The 19,273-nt window shown below is 40.0% G+C and overlaps 1 protein-coding gene across 1 annotated transcript in view; it reads right to left on the minus strand.

Moving 5' to 3' along the window:
- Positions 1 to 19,273, minus strand: part of atp13a5l.2 (ATPase type 13A5 like gene 2) — a 52,664-nt gene that overhangs the window by 6,485 nt on the left and 26,906 nt on the right. Inside the window, exons 17-26 of the mRNA XM_004914365.3 lie at positions 18,963 to 19,080; positions 18,617 to 18,741; positions 17,569 to 17,732; positions 16,670 to 16,795; positions 7,020 to 7,099; positions 5,569 to 5,611; positions 3,950 to 4,059; positions 3,341 to 3,437; positions 2,197 to 2,269; positions 984 to 1,158 (exon numbers count right to left, since the gene is read on the minus strand). Coding sequence (XP_004914422.3) covers positions 984 to 1,158; positions 2,197 to 2,269; positions 3,341 to 3,437; positions 3,950 to 4,059; positions 5,569 to 5,611; positions 7,020 to 7,099; positions 16,670 to 16,795; positions 17,569 to 17,732; positions 18,617 to 18,741; positions 18,963 to 19,080 — 1,111 coding nt within the window. The remainder of the gene's footprint in view (positions 1 to 983; positions 1,159 to 2,196; positions 2,270 to 3,340; positions 3,438 to 3,949; positions 4,060 to 5,568; positions 5,612 to 7,019; positions 7,100 to 16,669; positions 16,796 to 17,568; positions 17,733 to 18,616; positions 18,742 to 18,962; positions 19,081 to 19,273) is intronic.

A 19,273-nucleotide genomic window follows, 5' to 3' on the forward strand; every position in this document is an offset into this window, starting at 1 on the left:
GGGGCCCTCCACTATGTATGCTAGAGAAATTCTGTCCCTCAGCACCTCAAATGTTGGACAGCATTGTTGTAGCTAATTGGCACATAGGTTAGACCACTCCCTACCCCACTCTAATATAGCATAGTCTTCAGCTGTTGACCTGTGTGGATGTGCTCCAGGAAGCCTGGGATATACACAGTCCAGAAGTGTTCAGCCCTAAGGGAAGTCATCACCCTTAGAGAAGTAAGGGAGCAGGGACCCCGTGAACAAGGTTATTTAGAGCAAGTTACATCTTTAATAGCACTTTCTAGAAAAGTGAGATAGTCATTATCTAGCTTGAAAGAGCAGCATCTTGGCTCCAACCAAGAGAGGATAGTTATGTAGTAGTCTCCTAAAGAGATCTGGACCACTTAAGGTGGACAACCCTGAGGATATTCTGTACTGCCCTTGCTACTCCCCATGGTGATGCATCAGGGCACTGGCAATATCATCCAATATCATCCATTATACCTGCTCAATATTTACTATTTACCTCAAATAGTATTATCAACCCTGAAAATCTGATCATTAAATGTTTCTTAAGTTTTTGCTGCAAAGAGCTCCTGGCATCTTTATTATCTTTTATTCCATAAATACACTTATATTGTGGAGGTGTAATTCAAACACACCATGCCTAACATAAGTCTTCCCCTGTGGAAAGAGGAGTCCAATGTACCCCATGCTGTATCACTAGTACTGGACTTTGTCTTTTACAGCCAAAAAAGGGGCAATGTACAAAAAACAGAAAAGCAGCTCAAATCATACCCCCAATGCTTTGTTTTTATCCAGAATTCTACTATAAAAGCTGGCCTTTACAGGACTTTAGCACTCAACACTCCATAAAGTTGATTTACTAAAGCAACTGGAGAGAATAGGTCAGTATATGATTTTATGAGTTTTACATTTTTTTTTTCCAGCATTCTGCCCATGTTTTTACAAAAATTAGCACCACTTTAATAATTTACCTGACAACATCACTTTCATTATACCATGGCTGTTGCTGAAGAAGAACAAACGCAGTAACCTGAAGGATGATGGTAAAAAGGAAGTGCAAAGAAACAGAAAGTAACAAAGGAGGAGACATAATATGCCCAGAAGGCCTGTATGGGGCTAATTTTGGGGCAGGGCCATTTAAACTTCCTGTAAAGACAAAAAAATACAAATATAAATATATGGGCATTTTATCACACTGTTATTATACATTTTTACTATAAGGCAAATAAATCATTATGTATTGTAATTGCTTAGTTGTACAGAAGCAATTTTGGTTTATATTTTAGGCTATACATACAAGCATATAGCACTTTGTCCAGCAGCCCCAGACTGGCAAACTCTGGATTCTGGCAAATGGTATAAGGATCCCATAGAGAGTCACTACAGAATTTATTGGGCTGGTAGTAGGGGAATGTTTGGGCCTCTGTGTACTTGAAATGCCAGGGCCTATTTTGAATCCCAGTCCAGGCATCAATCTCATCTGCAGAAAACTAAGAAGGAGCCTCTCTGAATTTGCTGCTTCTGCGAAAGCATTTCTGTATATTTATTTCTACTGATGGTGTTCTGGGTTAAAAATGTGATCATAGGGAAAAGCGTCAGTATTAATGCTGCAGCACCTTAGCAAGGCCTTGGGCACATTGCCCTTTTCTGGGTGACTGCAAAGAATCTCATTAAAGTGATACTGACACCTTTTTTTATAACATTGCCATAACATTGCCTTTGCATGCTATTTATAATTTTGCCATAAAAGTATTTGTCCAAGCTTTTACATTCCCTATCTGATCCCCCATGTTCCTCTATGAGGGGGCTGCCATATTTGTCCAGCAGGGGGCCGTTACCATTAGAAGCTGTAACTGTCAGGCTGAGAAGGGACAGTCAGGCTGGCAAAACAGTCAGGTTTTGGGATTTCAAGTAACAATTACTTACAAAAGCAAACCTATCAGCAAAAAATAATCAACATGACCTATAGGCAAATTTTTATGTACATTCATATTTTAAAAAGTTGTTTTTTCGTGTCAGTATCACTTTAAGAATCATTTTAGTAGAATGCTACAACAGATTATGCAAGCACATGTGAAGTTTAGTACATCTAAACAATAGTTTGTGGAATTATGGTTCAAGTAATTGGGACCCAGTCCATTTGCTTTTTATAGATTAGGTCGCCCCACTAAAAGGTGTACTTACCTATAAAAGTAATAGGAAGGGTGAGAGCTATATCCTGCAGCAGGTAATGCCATTCACCAATAATCTTTTGTTTCTACATAAGAAAGATACAGATTCATTATTGTTATTATTATTATTTATTTTCAAATACCAAAGAGTTTCTGCGGCACTGATGAACAGACGAGGCTCTGCTCTCTGCATGCAGCTGGTAGCCCTTGCTCATTTAAAGAGAAATAGCATTACTGAGTGCCATCATATTCTTTTCCTAATTTAAAGGAGAAGGAAAGGCTAATAAAGAGTTAATCTCAAGCTGCAGGCATACCTTCAGTTGTCTCAATAGTGCCCTTAAGTCTCCCCATATTTCTCCTGTTCAGATGATCAGAAGCCAAACAGGAATAAAAAATGCTGAGCTGTGTAAAGAGGATTCCCAGAATGCTTCACTCCTGCACCGAGAATAAGACCAGCTCCTGAGTAAGTGCATGCGCATTTACCTTATGCTGTGAGCGCGCTTTCAATCTCACAAGCAGGAGTGCATGCGTCTAGCAAGCAGGAGTGCATGCGTCTAGGGGAGGGAGAAGATTTGCGCATACGCATTTTTACGTGTTCAGATGATCAGAAGCCAAACAGGAAGAAAAACTCTGAGCTCTGTAAAGAAAGTTCCCATAATGCCTCACTCCTGCACCGAGACCCAGACCTGTGTAAATGCTCAGTTAGTAAGACTATGAGCAAGCTTCCTGCTGATTGGCTCAGATCCACATTCCTAAGGGGGGGGGAGTGAGTTCTTAGCATTCTTGAGGGAGGGGGGAGCAGGAGAGGGGAGAGAGCTACAGAAATCCTGTATCTTTTGAAAGAGAACTCAGTGCAGCGGCTTATGGCTGTATTTACATAGACCTTTCTGATAAAGCTTACTTAGTTTTTACCTTTCTTTCTCCTTTAAGGCCATGTATTCATCAGCAAAACTAGGTTTCTTAAAGTTTAATTAAAGATTTCCCAAACAAAGAGAGGGTAGATTAATGGACGCTTTTCCCCATGGTGCGCACTATTTTAGCAGTCACAGTCTGCAGCTATGCTTAAGAGTTCCGTTCCGCAATAAATGGCATTGTTATTTATACCTCTATTAACAGGATACAATTAAATGAATAAATAAGGAAACAAAGAGTCTTACCCAAAACAGAATTCCTAAAGAAGTCAGTTCCACCACAGTAATCATTGTTAGGAATTTAAACATAAAGAAAGAAGTGACAAGAGAATTTCGTCCTTCCCTGTGTATGAAGTGAATAAAAAATATTGTGCAACCATTTTATGCTCTGAATAAGTAAAGTTACAAAACATTCTTATTGAATATAGATATTGAAATAGAAATATAATTGACAGTGCAAAGATCAACTTGGAGCATCCTTTTAACTTGTAAACTGTTCTCTTTGTTAATAGGCTGTATCTTGTATAGTTTGCACTGTCTAGATTTAAAAATTGTACATACAGTGGAATAATGCAATATAATAAACAGCCCCCTTAATTAATATGCTAATACGTCAGGCAATTCATTGGTCGTTAATGGACTTTAGCTTTTGTTTTTTAATTAATTGGGGGTCAGTGATGTTTAAACCCTACACACGTGCTTGCCCCGTCACACTGCTCTGCCTTGCCATTGCTTGATACTTAAATTATGGAAATGTAATTGTTACAAAATGGGTTGAAATCTAAAGCATTTAACATTGAGTTAAAACACTAATGTATTCACCCTACATTATACATTGTGTAGAAGATCACTTACTTGATAAGCAAAGGTACACATGAAATATTTGGGATTTTCGAAGTGAAAGGAGAAGCAACAGATGCCTCTAACTGAGATACAGAGATTCCAACACTTGCCATTTTAAGTGCCTGTAAATGATGAGTTGTTGCATCAGATATTAAACTAAAATATATTGACAGTGCTAGATTATTGCCTTCCGTATCTGCCTTAAGTAAAAGTACTAAGAAAATATCTGCTGACCCCACAAACATCAGTGGCAGCAACAAACTCCTCTAAGCATGACATGCAGTAACTTCCTGTTATAATGGATAAGATACAAAAACAATTGAAAAGGAAATAATCTCCAATGAATATCAGAAAGGCCAATTTATTCAGATAAGAAACTTTGAGAAGGATACATTGGGGCAGTTATGTTCCATATTAGATTATGGAAGATGGCCTACCTGTAATTCGGAGCTTTCCAGACAACAAATTTCCAGATAAAGGATTCCATATATTTATATAGCTTATATGATAAGTATTTATATGATACTTATGATACAGATTCTCTCTTTTTTTGCCATGTGCTGTATGTATGTAAATATGTTTATGTCTCACAATATATATATTTGCTGTATGTATATATTTAATGCCTGTATTTTAGAATATGGGCAGGCTCCCTGCTAAGAGATTCCCAGTAGTGATGTGTGGGTCGAGAAAAACTCAACCCGCACACTACCCTAATGCACCTGCTCCCAACCCAAACCTTACCCGACCCAGCTTTTGCCCTGTATTTACAGGCCCACACCTGCCCCGCAATGATGGCTTAAAAGGTGCAGGGCGTGGCAGCGCGTGCCTATAAATTCAGAAGCTGGAAGAAGCAGCCAACAGTGTTAGGTCACAGCTGGGCGGAGCAAGCTGATAATTGCCTTTACATGTGTTTAAGCAGAGGCAATTCTCAGTCTTGTCTACGGCAGGGTATTTTTTGGCATTTAGTAGCCTTGACATATAGCTGCTACTCAGGGGCGCTTCTGCCATTAGGCGAGTTGAGAAACTCGCCTCAGGCGGCAGAAGCGCCCCAGTTACCAGGGGCGGCAAAAAGTCGCTCCTGGTAACTTTAAGAGCCGAATTTCCGGTTTTTAAACCGGAAATTCGGCTCTTCTAGTGCAGAGAGCGCAATTGCGCTCTCTGCACTAGCGATCTCACCGCCCTCGGACCCGCTCCTGCGCTCAGAAGGTAAGCGCTGGGGAGTGGGGGGGGGGCAGCATCCAGGAGCCGCCTCAGGCGGCGATTTGTCCAGAATCGCCCCTGCTGCTACTAAGTAGCTTTGTTTGTCTTCACCCTTTAACTTACATACTCACAAAAGAACTTTAATCTTTTTTTAATTACTCTTGGGCTTTTTGCGCTTGTTTTAAATTATTTCATGCTGTGTGTTGCCATTCAGTAAATGGAGGTGACCCCCAAGTAAACTGTAATTTGGGATTCTCTAAGTTTTTAAAGTTTATTGCTGAAACATGAGAATGATCATTTCTACGGGCAGAAAGGTTTAATTTGCTGCTTCAAAATATTGCATCTGTGTGTTAATCTTTTGAATATGAGAACAGTTTAGAACACATTATTTTTGTGGCTTAACATTTCATTAAGTGGCACCTACTCACCCCACAGTCGTTGGCTCCATCCCCACACATTCCAACACAGTAACTAAAACAGTAAAACATTATAAATAAGTTGAAAGACTTACTGCTTTACATTGACTATTCTTTATACATCAACCCCCATAAGGTTCAACTGCCCCCACCTATCCAGCACACTGCTGCTCTGACACAGAAGTTCATGCATTGGCGTCTGATCATATGACCATTCTGTAATGCAAATTATCAGCACATGTCCCTTTAATACATTTTAATTTCTGCCATAAATACCCTGTAGTAATTTTATAAACATAAAAATTGCCAGTCTAAAAGCTGCAAAATGATTGCATAAAAATTGTAGATTAATCAAAAGTTGTTTTTACAAAATGGCTATTGAACTGAATGCAGTGATTTCTTAAGTAAAGCTGGAATTGCATTACAGCCATGCTGTCCTTCTCTCTCTATTTATTTGCATTAAAACATATTGTTACTTTTGGGCTTTAACAAAAAGGTAAATGCCAAGTTTTGAAAATTCATATAATATTTGGCAGCTAAAACTTGTCAAATTTTTATACAGGCCAATACTGTATGTGCTTCCAAGAATCAAATTATTTTCTTGTTTAAACAATTGAATTTGTAGCTTGTATGAGCATTTATTTGTATAGCGCCAACAAGTTATGCAGCACTTTACATTGACTTATGACAGACAGGGTCTTACAATAATTTCAACACACAGATGGAGCCAGGCACTCAAAAAGCTACATAGGTCATCAGAAAAGTAAGTTAAAAATGAAAAATCTTTAGTAAAGAAAAAACTTTTCTATCGCTTTATGTGTTGAGTGCCTGTCATAGCATAATAATTGGATCACAGAATAATAACTGGATCAGAGGGGCCTGTTTTTGACCCACAATGCATCATTATTTGTACCTGATTCCTGCATAATTATGGCTGCAAGGATGAAATGCATCTGATTTAATTGCGGTCAAGTACCTACAAAATGTATACAGTTACACTGAAAACTAACAAGGATCAGATGCAGTTGCACTGAAAATGTAATAAGTCTGGTTGTTGTAATTCCCAACAGACAGCCTTATGATTTTATCTTCTTTATTTTGTTTTTTTGCTTGAACAAGCTGTAACAATATAAAATTGCCTATATGCCACCAATACTTCTTGAGTGACTTTTTTTAATGTGTATCTGTATACCCCTAGAAGACGACAATCTTGTTACCTGAACTCACTACAATAAATAAAGCATGACATATATCTAATACAACACAAAATATTGTATTTTTGGGGGGGTAGGACATACTGTTCTAAGGTCAAAGGAACCCTCAACAATTTCTCCACTCTAATTTTTAAGCACTAGGATCTACCTAATGTATCCTTGTTATAGTTATATTCCTATCCTTCATTTCTGTTTTCTTCTTTATTTTAATTAGATATAACAATTAATACTTAGAGCTCCTGTACTTACTCTAGTTTTTGAAATTCTTCAATAAGAACTGATTTTTGCCGTGGAGTCATTCTCGCAAAAATGGTCCCATTCTGAAGTATCTTCAATGAAGAAAATATGTGCATAAAAAGGTAATTAACAGCATCATACATCAAGTATATGCAAAGATTTCCATATCTTAAAAAGGTTCTCCTTTAAATTAACTTGTAGTATGCTGTAGAGTGTGCAATTCTGAAACAACTTGCAATTGGTCCCCAATTTTTTATTATTTTAGGTTTTTGAATTATTTATCTTTATATTCAACAATTCTCCAGGTTGGAATTTTGGCTATATGGTTGCTAGGGTCTGAATTTACCTAGCAACAAGGCAGGGGTTCCAGTGAGAAACTAGAATTTAGATAGGAGAGGTCTGGATAGAAAGATATGCAATAAAAAACACAATAACGATAAAATTGCAGCCTCAAAAAGCAACAGTTTTTTCACTTTCACTGCAGGGGCTGGAAAGAGTCAGAAAGCAAATAATTCAAAATTTAATAGTGAACCACCGCCCCTGTAATAAGACTCAGTAGGCTGAGGCTGAGGCTAAATATAAAACACGGGGGCCACTATTAAAAGGCCATTTAATCAAAGTGACAACCCTACCAACTACTAACTCTGGCTTGACAGATGTATATAGATTTAACTATCCACACATAGTTACAGTACATAAAGTTAAAAAAGTCCATCAAGTTCAACCCTTCCAAGTGAACCCAGCACACACAACCTATACTTACCAACTCACATTCATAAACCAAATATATACCAACATCAATACTAACTCTAGATATTAGTATCACAGTAGCCTTGGATACTATGCTTGTTCAAGAAATCATCCAGGCCCCTCTAAAAAAGGCATTAACAGAATCTGCCATTACCACATCACTAGGAAGGACATTCCCCAACCTCACTGCCCTCACCGTGAAACACCCCCTAAGCTGCTTCAAATGCTTTAGCAAAGTCCAAGTAGATGACATCTACTGCCATTCCAGCATCGAGGTTCCTGTTTACCTCCTCATAAACGACAATTAAATTAGTCTGGCAATGTATTCAAGTACCCTATCCCTTATAACTCCTTCCAAAAGCTTTCCTACCACTGATGTCAGATTAACAACCTCACCAACTCTGAACTTTTTCTGCAGATTTAATCCCACTCCCACAGGTACTATACTGTATCATCATCCCACTCCCACGGGTACTATACTGTATCATCATCCCACTCCCACGGGTACTATACTGTATCATCATCCCACTCCCACAGGTACTATACTGTATCATCCTCCCACTCCCACAGGTACTATACTGTATCATCATCCCACTCCCACAGGTACTATACTGTATCATCATCCCACTCCCACGGGTACTATACTGTATCATCATCCCACTCCCACAGGTACTATACTGTATCATCCCACTCCCACAGGTACTATACTGTATCATCATCCCACTCCCACAGGTACTATACTGTATCATCCTCCCACTCCCACAGGTACTATACTGTATCATCCTCCCACTCCCACAGGTACTATACTGTATCATCATCCCACTCCCACGGGTACTATACTGTATCATCATCCCACTCCCACAGGTACTATACTGTATCATCCCACTCCCACAGGTACTATACTGTATCATCATCCCACTCCCACAGGTACTATACTGTATCATCCTCCCACTCCCACAGGTACTATACTGTATCATCATCCCACTCCCACAGGTACTATACTGTATCATCATCCCACTCCCACAGGTACTATACTGTATCATCATCCCACTCCCACAGGTACTATACTGTATCATCATCCCACTCCCACAGGTACTATACTGTATCATCATCCCACTCCCACAGGTATTATACTGTATCATCATCCCACTCCCACAGGTACTATACTGTATCATCATCCCACTCCCACAGGTATTATACTGTATCATCATCCCACTCCCACAGGTACTATACTGTATCATCATCCCACTCCCACAGGTACTATACTGTATCATCATCCCACTCCCACAGGTACTATACTGTATCATCATCCCACTCCCACAGGTACTATACTGTATCATCATCCCACTCCCACAGGTATTATACTGTATCATCATCCCACTCCCACAGGTACTATACTGTATCATCATCCCACTCCCACAGGTACTATACTGTATCACCCTCCCACTCCCACAGGTACTATACTGTATCATCATCCCACTCCCACAGGTACTATACTGTATCATCAACCCACTCCCACAGGTACTATACTGTATCATCCCACTCCCACAGGTACTATACTGTATCATCCCACTCCCACAGGTACTATACTGTATCATCCTCCCACTCCCACGGGTACTATACTGTATCATCATCCCACTCCCACAGGTACTATACTGTATCATCCTCCCACTCCCACAGGTACTATACTGTATCATCATCCCACTCCCACAGGTACTATACTGTATCATCATCCCACTCCCACAGGTACTATACTGTATCATCATCCCACTCCCACAGGTACTATACTGTATCATCATCCCACTCCCACGGGTACTATACTGTATCATCATCCCACTCCCACAGGTACTATACTGTATCATCCTCCCACTCCCACAGGTACTATACTGTATCATCATCCCACTCCCACAGGTACTATACTGTATCATCATCCCACTCCCACGGGTACTATACTGTATCATCATCCCACTCCCACAGGTACTATACTGTATCATCCTCCCACTCCCACAGGTACTATACTGTATCATCATCCCACTCCCACAGGTACTATACTGTATCATCATCCCACTCCCACAGGTACTATACTGTATCATCCCACTTCCACAGGTACTATACTGTATCATCAACCCACTCCCACAGGTACTATACTGTATCATCAACCCACTCCCACAGGTACTATACTGTATCATCCTCCCACTCCCACAGGTACTATACTGTATCATCCTCCCACTCCCACAGGTACTATACTGTATCATCAACCCACTCCCACAGGTACTATACTGTATCATCCTCCCACTCCCACAGGTACTATACTGTATCATCCTCCCACTCCCACAGGTACTATACTGTATCATCCTCCCACTCCCACAGGTACTATACTGTATCATCCTCCCACTCCCACAGGTACTATACTGTATCATCCTCCCACAGGTACTATACTGTATCATTCTCCCACTCCCACAGGTACTATACTGTATCATCATCCCACTCCCACAGGTACTATACTGTATCATCATCCCACTCCCACAGGTACTATACTGTATCATCCTCCCACTCCCACAGGTACTATACTGTATCATTCTCCCACTCCCACAGGTACTATACTGTATCATCATCCCACTCCCACAGGTACTATACTGTATCATCCTCCCACTCCCACAGGTACTATACTGTATCATCATCCCACTCCCACAGGTACTATACTGTATCATCATCCCACTCCCACAGGTACTATACTGTATCATCAACCCACTCCCACAGGTACTATACTGTATCATCCTCCCACTCCCACAGGTACTATACTGTATCATCCTCCCACTCCCACAGGTACTATACTGTATCATCCTCCCACTCCCACAGGTACTATACTGCATCATCCTCCCACTCCCACAGGTACTATACTGTATCATCCTCCCACTCCCACAGGTACTATACTGTATCATCCTCCCACAGGTACTATACTGTATCATTCTCCCACTCCCACAGGTACTATACTGTATCATCATCCCACTCCCACAGGTACTATACTGTATCATCATCCCACTCCCACAGGTACTATACTGTATCATCCTCCCACTCCCACAGGTACTATACTGTATCATCCTCCCACTCCCACAGGTACTATACTGTATCATCATCCCACTCCCACAGGTACTATACTGTATCATCATCCCACTCCCACAGGTACTATACTGTATCATCATCCCACTCCCACAGGTACTATACTGTATCATCATCCCACTCCCACAGGTACTATACTGTATCATCCCACTCCCACAGGTACTATACTGTATCATCATCCCACTCCCACAGGTACTATACTGTATCATCCTCCCACTCCCACAGGTACTATACTGTATCATCATCCCACTCCCACGGGTTCTATACTGTATCATCCTCCCACTCCCACAGGTACTATACTGTATCATCATCCCACTCCCACAGGTACTATACTGTATCATCCTCCCACTCCCACAGGTACTATACTGTATATTTTCTAAAGGCTGAATTACTAGATGAAATTAAAGTTTTTTGTCACTTGCCCTCTATCCCCTGAAAAAGCTAATTGTGCTTTTCTATATTTGTTGTTGTTTTTTGCACTTACTTTTTTTTTTACTTTTGCCACTGTTTTGTTCATTTCTAGTAAGTTACAGTGGGGCCCTCATGAGACTGCATAGCTGGGAAACAAACCAATGTTGTGTATTAGTGCCAGTGTTATAGTGCGAGGGCCTCGATTTTGTAAATACAGACTGCATTTGACTGTATATAATGTGCCTGGGATATCAGTACCCACTGCCTTTCTTGCTATAAAACAAATTAAAACACATTTAAGCTAACTGATCACAAACACAAATGGATGTTCCCCTCACAGAAGTGTATGTAAGAATACTTAACATTTTAGGGTAAAAAAAGCACTCCCATCCACAGTTTTGCACAGTATCGCTAGAAGTCTTTGAGAACTGCAAGAGGTAGTTGGGAGCTTTAGGTCAGCTTTAGGTAGCTTTAACCCTTTTACTGCCAGCTGTTTTGGTCAAAGCGGAACTTGTATTGCCAGACAGTTTTTGAACATTTTGCACTGTTTCAATTTAGGGGCCTTTCCTCGGGGGGACTTTTAGTTTACCCAGGAAAACAATATATCGTTTTTTTCAGAACAACCTAAGCTTTCAAAATATGGTAGAATTTTTTTTTCCAATTCTGTAACAAGATATAGTCTTCTAAAGGTCTAAAAATGCAAGAAATTTTCCATAATATAAACACACATACTAGAAACAAAAATTATTTTATGCATGAATATACAACTGATTTGGAAAGTCCCATGTCTCCTGAATGTGCCAATACCAAATATATATAGTTTTATGGAGATTTGTCACTTGTATAGGTCAAAAACTCCCAGCAGTACATTACCAAATTTCCAAAGCACTGCTCCAGAAAGCTGCATACTTTAGATTTCAAGGACAAAATTTCCACTAACAGAAGGTTTATCCCAGAAAATTGTACATTTTTGAAAAGAAGAGATTCTGGGGAATACAGAATAGGCACAACTGTCTGTCTACTCCAAACTATCAAGTCGCAATGCTTTCCTAAAGTTATTGGTTTTTATCAAAATTTGTGATTTTTTTTTTTAAATTACTTCAAAGCTTCCAGTCTATAGTATCTTATCTCCTACAGGTCATAAAGTAACCAAATAAAACACCCTAAATATGAACGCCAGGGGTCCACTGAACAGTTTGATGCCCAATATGTATACGTTTACCTAAGTATGTGGCATGTAGGGGCCCCAATGGGAACATACCCCCATATGATGTATCATTTCAGCTCCTGCAAAATCAACACATTTACATCCTTTATGTGGGATAAAGCTAGTGCTGGGCGGTATACCGGTATAAACCGAACACCGTTTTTTTTTTAAAAAAATGATATAAATTTTTAACATACCGGCATACCGGTGTGCGCGCCTCCTGGCAATTTTTCTTAGTATTTCCGGGTTGCGCGCGTGACGTCAGCGCGCACGTGACGTCAGCGCGCACGTGACGGTATTAGCTCATGTCAAAAAGGAGAAAGTTTTCCCAGTATGGAACTGTCACCTATGGTTTCCCTACCTTCAGAAATCTGCTGCGGGCTCATTAAAGACCTAGCTACACAGGGCAACCCTTGGCATTGGGCTTGGTATCTTGGTAGGTGACTGCTCAGAATCGATAAGCAACCAAAAAGCCACATGTGCAAGGCAGGAGTTTTTAGTACATTTACTTCTGCTTTGTTTATAAGTAGCTCAGCACCATGTTTTTCAGGAAGCTGAGAATACTGTGTGTTTGCAGAGTCTCCCTCCCTCTTGTTTGGGTAGCTGTACCTCTCGCCTAGAACAGATTGTGCCAGAAACACTTTAGCAGAACTGTGTGCTGGACTCCACAGATGGTCTTTATCTCACAAGCCTTAACATTTTTCTCTCTTTTAGTAAAGCAGGGACGGTAGGCAACAGGGCAGTAGGGAAAAACAAGATTACCTAAAATCTTGGAGTTATAGTCATTTGATTGCCTTATGCCCCCGTGTGGAATTTACACACTTATTAGATCTCCACAGTATGAAATAAACATTGATCAGCATTCAAAGCAACACAGGCTGCTTTGTTTTTTGGGGTGGCGGGGGGGGTGCGGATGGGTGTTTGGGGTGGCGGGGGTTGGGGGTGCGGATGGGGGGGTGTTTGGGGTGGTCACCTAATCATGCATGGGGAAAAAAAATACCGTCAAATACCGTGATACCGATATAATTTTGAAAAATACCGTGATATAAATTTTTGGTCATACCGCCCAGCACTAGATAATGCTACAAAAAAAGTACACTCACCCCAGAAAGCCATATATTTTTGGAAAGTACACATCCCCCCGAATCTATAATGGGTAAACATTTCTTTTTGCTTAGTACCAAGCTGTAAAGCTTTCCTAAGTTTGCAGATTTATATGACATTTAGAAAATCGCATAAAAATGTTGCAATTGGCCGCATTTATCTCTCACAATTTCTTGATAAAGATCAGATAAAGGCAAGTCACCCCAAATAGGAACACCTATGGTCTACTGAACAGTTTGATGCCCAATATGCATAGATATACCAAAGTCTGCGGTATGTACTGACCCCAAAATGAAAATAGCGCATATGGATTTCTCGCCTGCCAGCTCACCTTTTGCTCACAGAGCCCCCTGCAAGTGTATTATGTGCCGAAACTTCCCCTAACTATACAGAGACCCCCACAAAACCATATATTTTTGGAAAGTACACATTATGACAAATCCAACAAGGGTAAAGAGTCCTTTCTACACCAAAGTACCAATCTGCAAAGCTTTCCTAAATTTATTGGTTTTTATGACATTTCAGAAAATCACCTAAAAATGTTGCAATTTGCCACATTTATCTCACACAATTTCTTGCATACAAAGGCAAGTCACCCCAAATAGGAACACCAGAGGCCTACTGAACAGTTTGATGCCAAATATGCATAGATATACCAAAGTCTGCGGTATGTACTGACCCCAAAATGAAAATAGCGCATAAGGATTTCTCGCCTGCCAGCTCAGCTTTTGCACACAGAGCCCCCTGTCAGTGTATTATGTGCCGAAACTTCCCCTAACTATACAGAGACCCCCACAAAACCATATATTTTTGGAAAGTACACATTCTGACAAATCCAACAAGGGTAAAGAGTCCTTTCTACACCAAAGTACCAATCTGCAAAGCTTTCCTAAAATTATTGGTTTTTATGACATTTCAGAAAATCGCCTAAAAATGTTGCAATTTGCCGCATTTATCTCACATAATTTCTTGCGTACAAAGGCAAATCACCCCAAATAGGAACACCAGAGGCCTACTGAACAGTTTGATGCCCAATATGCATAGATATACCAAAGTCTGCGGTATGTACTGACCCCAAAATAAAAATAGCACATAAGGATTTCTCGCCTGCCAACTTAGCTTTTGCACACAGAGCCCCCTGACAGTGTATTATGTGCCGAAACTTCCCCTAACTATACAGAGACCCCCAGGAAACCATATATTTTTGGAAAGTACACATTCTGATGAATTCAAAATAGGCAAAGTTATTTTTGTACAATAAAGTTACATCTGGCAAAGCTACGCTAAAAACAGATTAGGAACACTTATACAGGGATAAAATGCGATAAAACCACAAAAATTGTGCAAATCAGTGAAACAACAAAATAAGTCACATGACAGTGTAATTAGTGGTCAGAATATCTGATCCAATAGTCACGCTGTCAAAATAAACAGTTTTTAGGTAAAAGAAACTAAAAACAAAGTGGCAAAATGAAAAAAAAAAACAAAACAAAACAAAAAAAACCCCAAAGTGTTTGTGTATACATGTGTGTACATGTGTAAAAGTTGTGTTATAGTGTAAGTGTGTATATGAGTGTAAATAAGTGTATAAAAGTGTGAAAAATGAAAAAAAAAAAACAAAAACAAAAACAAAACTGTGTGCTGTAAGTGTGTGTAAATGTATGTAAGTGTGTATAAATGTATGTAAGTGTGTGTGTAAGTGTGTAAATGGAAAAAAAAAAAAAAGTCCTTACCTGTCCTGAAGACCTGATCGCCTCCCCTTTAGTGGGCCGGCCGGCAGGGGGGAAGGAGGAAGCAGCAGACGCAATGCGATCGCGTCTGCTGCTTCCTGGAGGGTCCTGCGAGCGATCGTCTCGCAGGACCCTCATGACAGCCCCCCTGGCACGTTGCCCAGGGGGGCTGTCATGGATAGAAGCTCTCTGCAGTGGCAGCACATGCCGCCGCTGCAGAGAGCTGCGCTTAAATGCCAACGACGTATGGGACAAGTCATTGGCATTTAAGCCCTTTTACTGCCTCGACGTATGCCATACGTCGTTGGCAGTAAAAGAGTTAAGTCAGTCTATGTATGGCCCATCTTTAGCCTCCCTAAACAAAGAAAAGTCACCCTCTGCCTATGAATAACGGCACCACATTAGGAATTCGCCAGTTCCTCTGCACTATGCCAGACCTCAATGAATCCTGATAAATTAAGTGAAGAGTTTTGGCTAAGCTCTTTTAATACCATTTTGTCCTGGACCTTTGTTTATCTTTACATGTTCAAGTCTCTTTTGAATTTCCTCCTGAGTGACCCATGCATCAGTAGTTACTGTATATTACTAGAATTGGGCCTATTAAAAGGGAAGCTTTAATTAGCTGGCTCTTCAGTTTTGAGGAAAAATAAGAGATGAAATAAGAGAAGAATAAGAGTTTAGAATTTCTGCTTTTTTCCCTATTCTCATCAACGAACTGACCCCCTCCCCCTGTGAAAATAAGGGTCCCGCCCATTCTTGCTTCATTTTTGTCCTATTCATAGTTACATAGTTACATAGGGTTGAAAAAAGACCAGTGTCCATCAAGTTCAACCCATCCAAGTAAACCCAGCACACCTAACCCACACCTACCAATCTATACACTCACATAAACTATAAATACAACCACTAGTTCTAACTGTAGATATTAGTATCACAATAGCCTTGGATATTCTGATTGTTCAAGAACTCATCCAGGCCCCTCTTAAAGGCATTAACAGAATCTACCATTACCCCATCACTAGGAAGGGCATTCCCCAACCTCACTGCCCTCACCGTGAAAAACCACCTACGCTGCTTCAAATGGAAGCTCCGTTCCTCTAATCTAAAGGGGGGGCCTCTGGTGCGCTGATTGTTTTTATGGGAAAAAAGAACACCCCCCATCTGCCTATAATCCCCTCTAATGTACTTGTACAGAGTAATGATGTCCCCTCGCAAGCGCCTCTTTTCATTTTACTCCTAGCTGCAATACCTCTTTCCAACTCTATTTTAGCTTGCCTGATTTGCTTCCTTGTAGTTAATAACAGTTTCAGCTATATAAATGTTTTCTCTGCAGTACCAACCTTTGGGACTAGGTTGTAGAAATGCTGCAATAAAATCTGAAAGGACTTCCCATCTGTTGCAAAGTGAAAAGCTTCTGTTGAAAAACTGTTATGATCCCATTTATCACTGATGTCGAAATGAGAACCCTGAAAATATAAAGTCACATTATAGTAACACATAACTATATATGAATTTTCAATATGTATACGTGATGATTTGTAGGTATTAAATATATGTAATGTCATTTATTGCAATAGGCCAGTTATCAAGTGCTACACTATTTGTTTTTGCTCATGCACATAATATTTTCTATTTGCCATTAAGGATCAATATCTACAGCCTCGTCAAATATTTTTAAAAGTTTAGCTTTGATTTTAGAGCCATGTGTATAGATTAGCCAGACTGAGGCAGCAATATGTAAGGTATTAGTATTTACACGGATTAAGCATGCTTTCATTGTTTGGACTATCTCAACAGGTAAAATATATTTCAGAGGAACATCAAGAGACTAGCAGAAGTCGAATTTAACTTCAGGGGCACTGCCGCCTGAGGCAAGTATCTCAGCTCGCCTCATGGCAGCAGCACCCCTGTTTATGGGCCTTGTAAAGTTGCTCACTCAGCAGAGATTTCAGTGTGTCAGTTATTTTGTGCACCATAATCTATACACACTATACACTGATAGAAAGACTATCGCATACTGGCAATTTTGTGGCATAGGCAGTAAATATGTTAGAGTACCTCCTAGTTCCCTCTACTTGGGGACAGGGAGAAGTGACTGGACAGTTGCTGTTCACTGCTCTATGTTATCAGGACTGTAGAAAACTTTATACCTTTTATTACATATCCCCCTTACTCTAATGAATTACATTCATTGTAAAGCATCTTGGAGAAAGATTGAACTAAATCAGAAAGGCCTTACACTCTCTTTGTGTCCATTTTCATGAGTTTCTGTCATGGTTTTCCAAGTGATCGCTGCAGGAGAATCATTTTGGGGTTCTTTGGCTTCTATTGTGATTATTTTGCTGGATTTTGGAATCATGCCACAAGTCACACCAATATGAAGAGCTGTTTGCAGATTATCCCCTTAGACAAAGTAAAATTTAAAATCAACAAAACTTTATTTGACTATCATTTTCTTCTCTCTGTTTATAGCCCTACTGGGGGTTTCTATCTGCCCTTGTACTTTTTATTTTTTCCCTCACTGCTTTGCTCTGCATACCCTGCCTGCATAACTTTCTCTTTTCTATCTGCCAACAAAGACACTTCAAGTACATTTTAATTGGTACAAGGTTTGATAAAAATTGGGACGGATGAAGCTACAGCTATTTGCCCCTTGTAGGAAGAGGTCATTCGGTGTTAGACCAACTCTGTGATTATGAAAATGAAAAGACTTGCGTAGAATAAATGTTGGTTTCCTCATACAAAGTGTAATATATAGGTTTCCATCTTTTTGAACTGTAAAGAAATTGCAAGCTTTCTCTATTATTGTTATGGTAGTTACAATGACACAGGCAGTTTCCCAATGACTTTCAAAGACAAGGCCAACAATGATAAATCAAGTTCTATAAGAACTCATTTATTAAGTAGTGAAAGTCACATTTTTGACAGCTTCCCCCACCATGCACTTTGCACAACACTTGGGATCCCTTGTGCCTATCAGTGCAGTGGGGAAACTTTGGTCAAGAGAGCTACAGTTAGTGGATATATCTAAGGGGAGTGGCATCAGTTCACTAAGTACTCTTGCACCCTTGCCTACAGTAAATGAGCCAAAAGAGTTAGTTTTGGGCTGGTGTGGATTAAAAAAACATTTAGAAAGAAGGATAAAGCCATTACAGTTATTAGCTGTAGACCTTGAAGTCCCCTTTTTCAGCACCAAATGTGTTGGAAAAAAAAGTCCTAGAAACTCTCACCCCACTGCTCACAAATCTTTAGAATAATTCCATTCAGCATGCTTTTTTAATGAGTACCTGTGATCATCACACTCCTTATCTTGGCTTCAGTGAGTTCCTGAAGCACCCCCCTTGTTTCTGGTTTCAGGTTATTTTCCAGTATCAGTAAACCTAGAAAAATTATATCTTTCTCCACTGTTTCACTGTAAAAAAAAAAAGAATAAAAAAATGTGTACTTGGATGTGTACTATAAATACTGAGAAACCATTCACACACTTACAGTCTGACAGCTTTGATTGCTGTGATACACACTGCATTTGCACACATAGCAGTACATTTAAACTAGTCTAGTTTCAGCAAATGATTACATTTGACAAAATACCAAGCAAAAGCCAAAACTCTCTACAGCCATGATCCTGCTCACCGTTCCAGATGCTGAATGATTTGTAGGCTTTCCTTTTCTAATAATCGATATCCAAGTCCCAGGACTCTAAAACCTTGTGTCGTGTAAAATTCAAGCTTCTTTGAAAGATTGAGGGGCACTGCAAGGCAAAATATATATGGGTCTCATAAGTACTTTTAAAGTATATTTGGCCTGATTTCAGATCCTTTTGACTTGAGAACATCTACATAAAATGTTGGTGTGACAAACTAACTGCTGTCCGCACTGCTATCCCTTATATCCTCAGCACTCTGCACTTTGCTCCAAATAGAAAATCCAGCACAAGACACAGA

This window comes from Xenopus tropicalis, chromosome 5, assembly GCF_000004195.4.
Source record: "Xenopus tropicalis strain Nigerian chromosome 5, UCB_Xtro_10.0, whole genome shotgun sequence".
NCBI classification, from domain to species: domain Eukaryota; kingdom Metazoa; phylum Chordata; class Amphibia; order Anura; family Pipidae; genus Xenopus; species Xenopus tropicalis.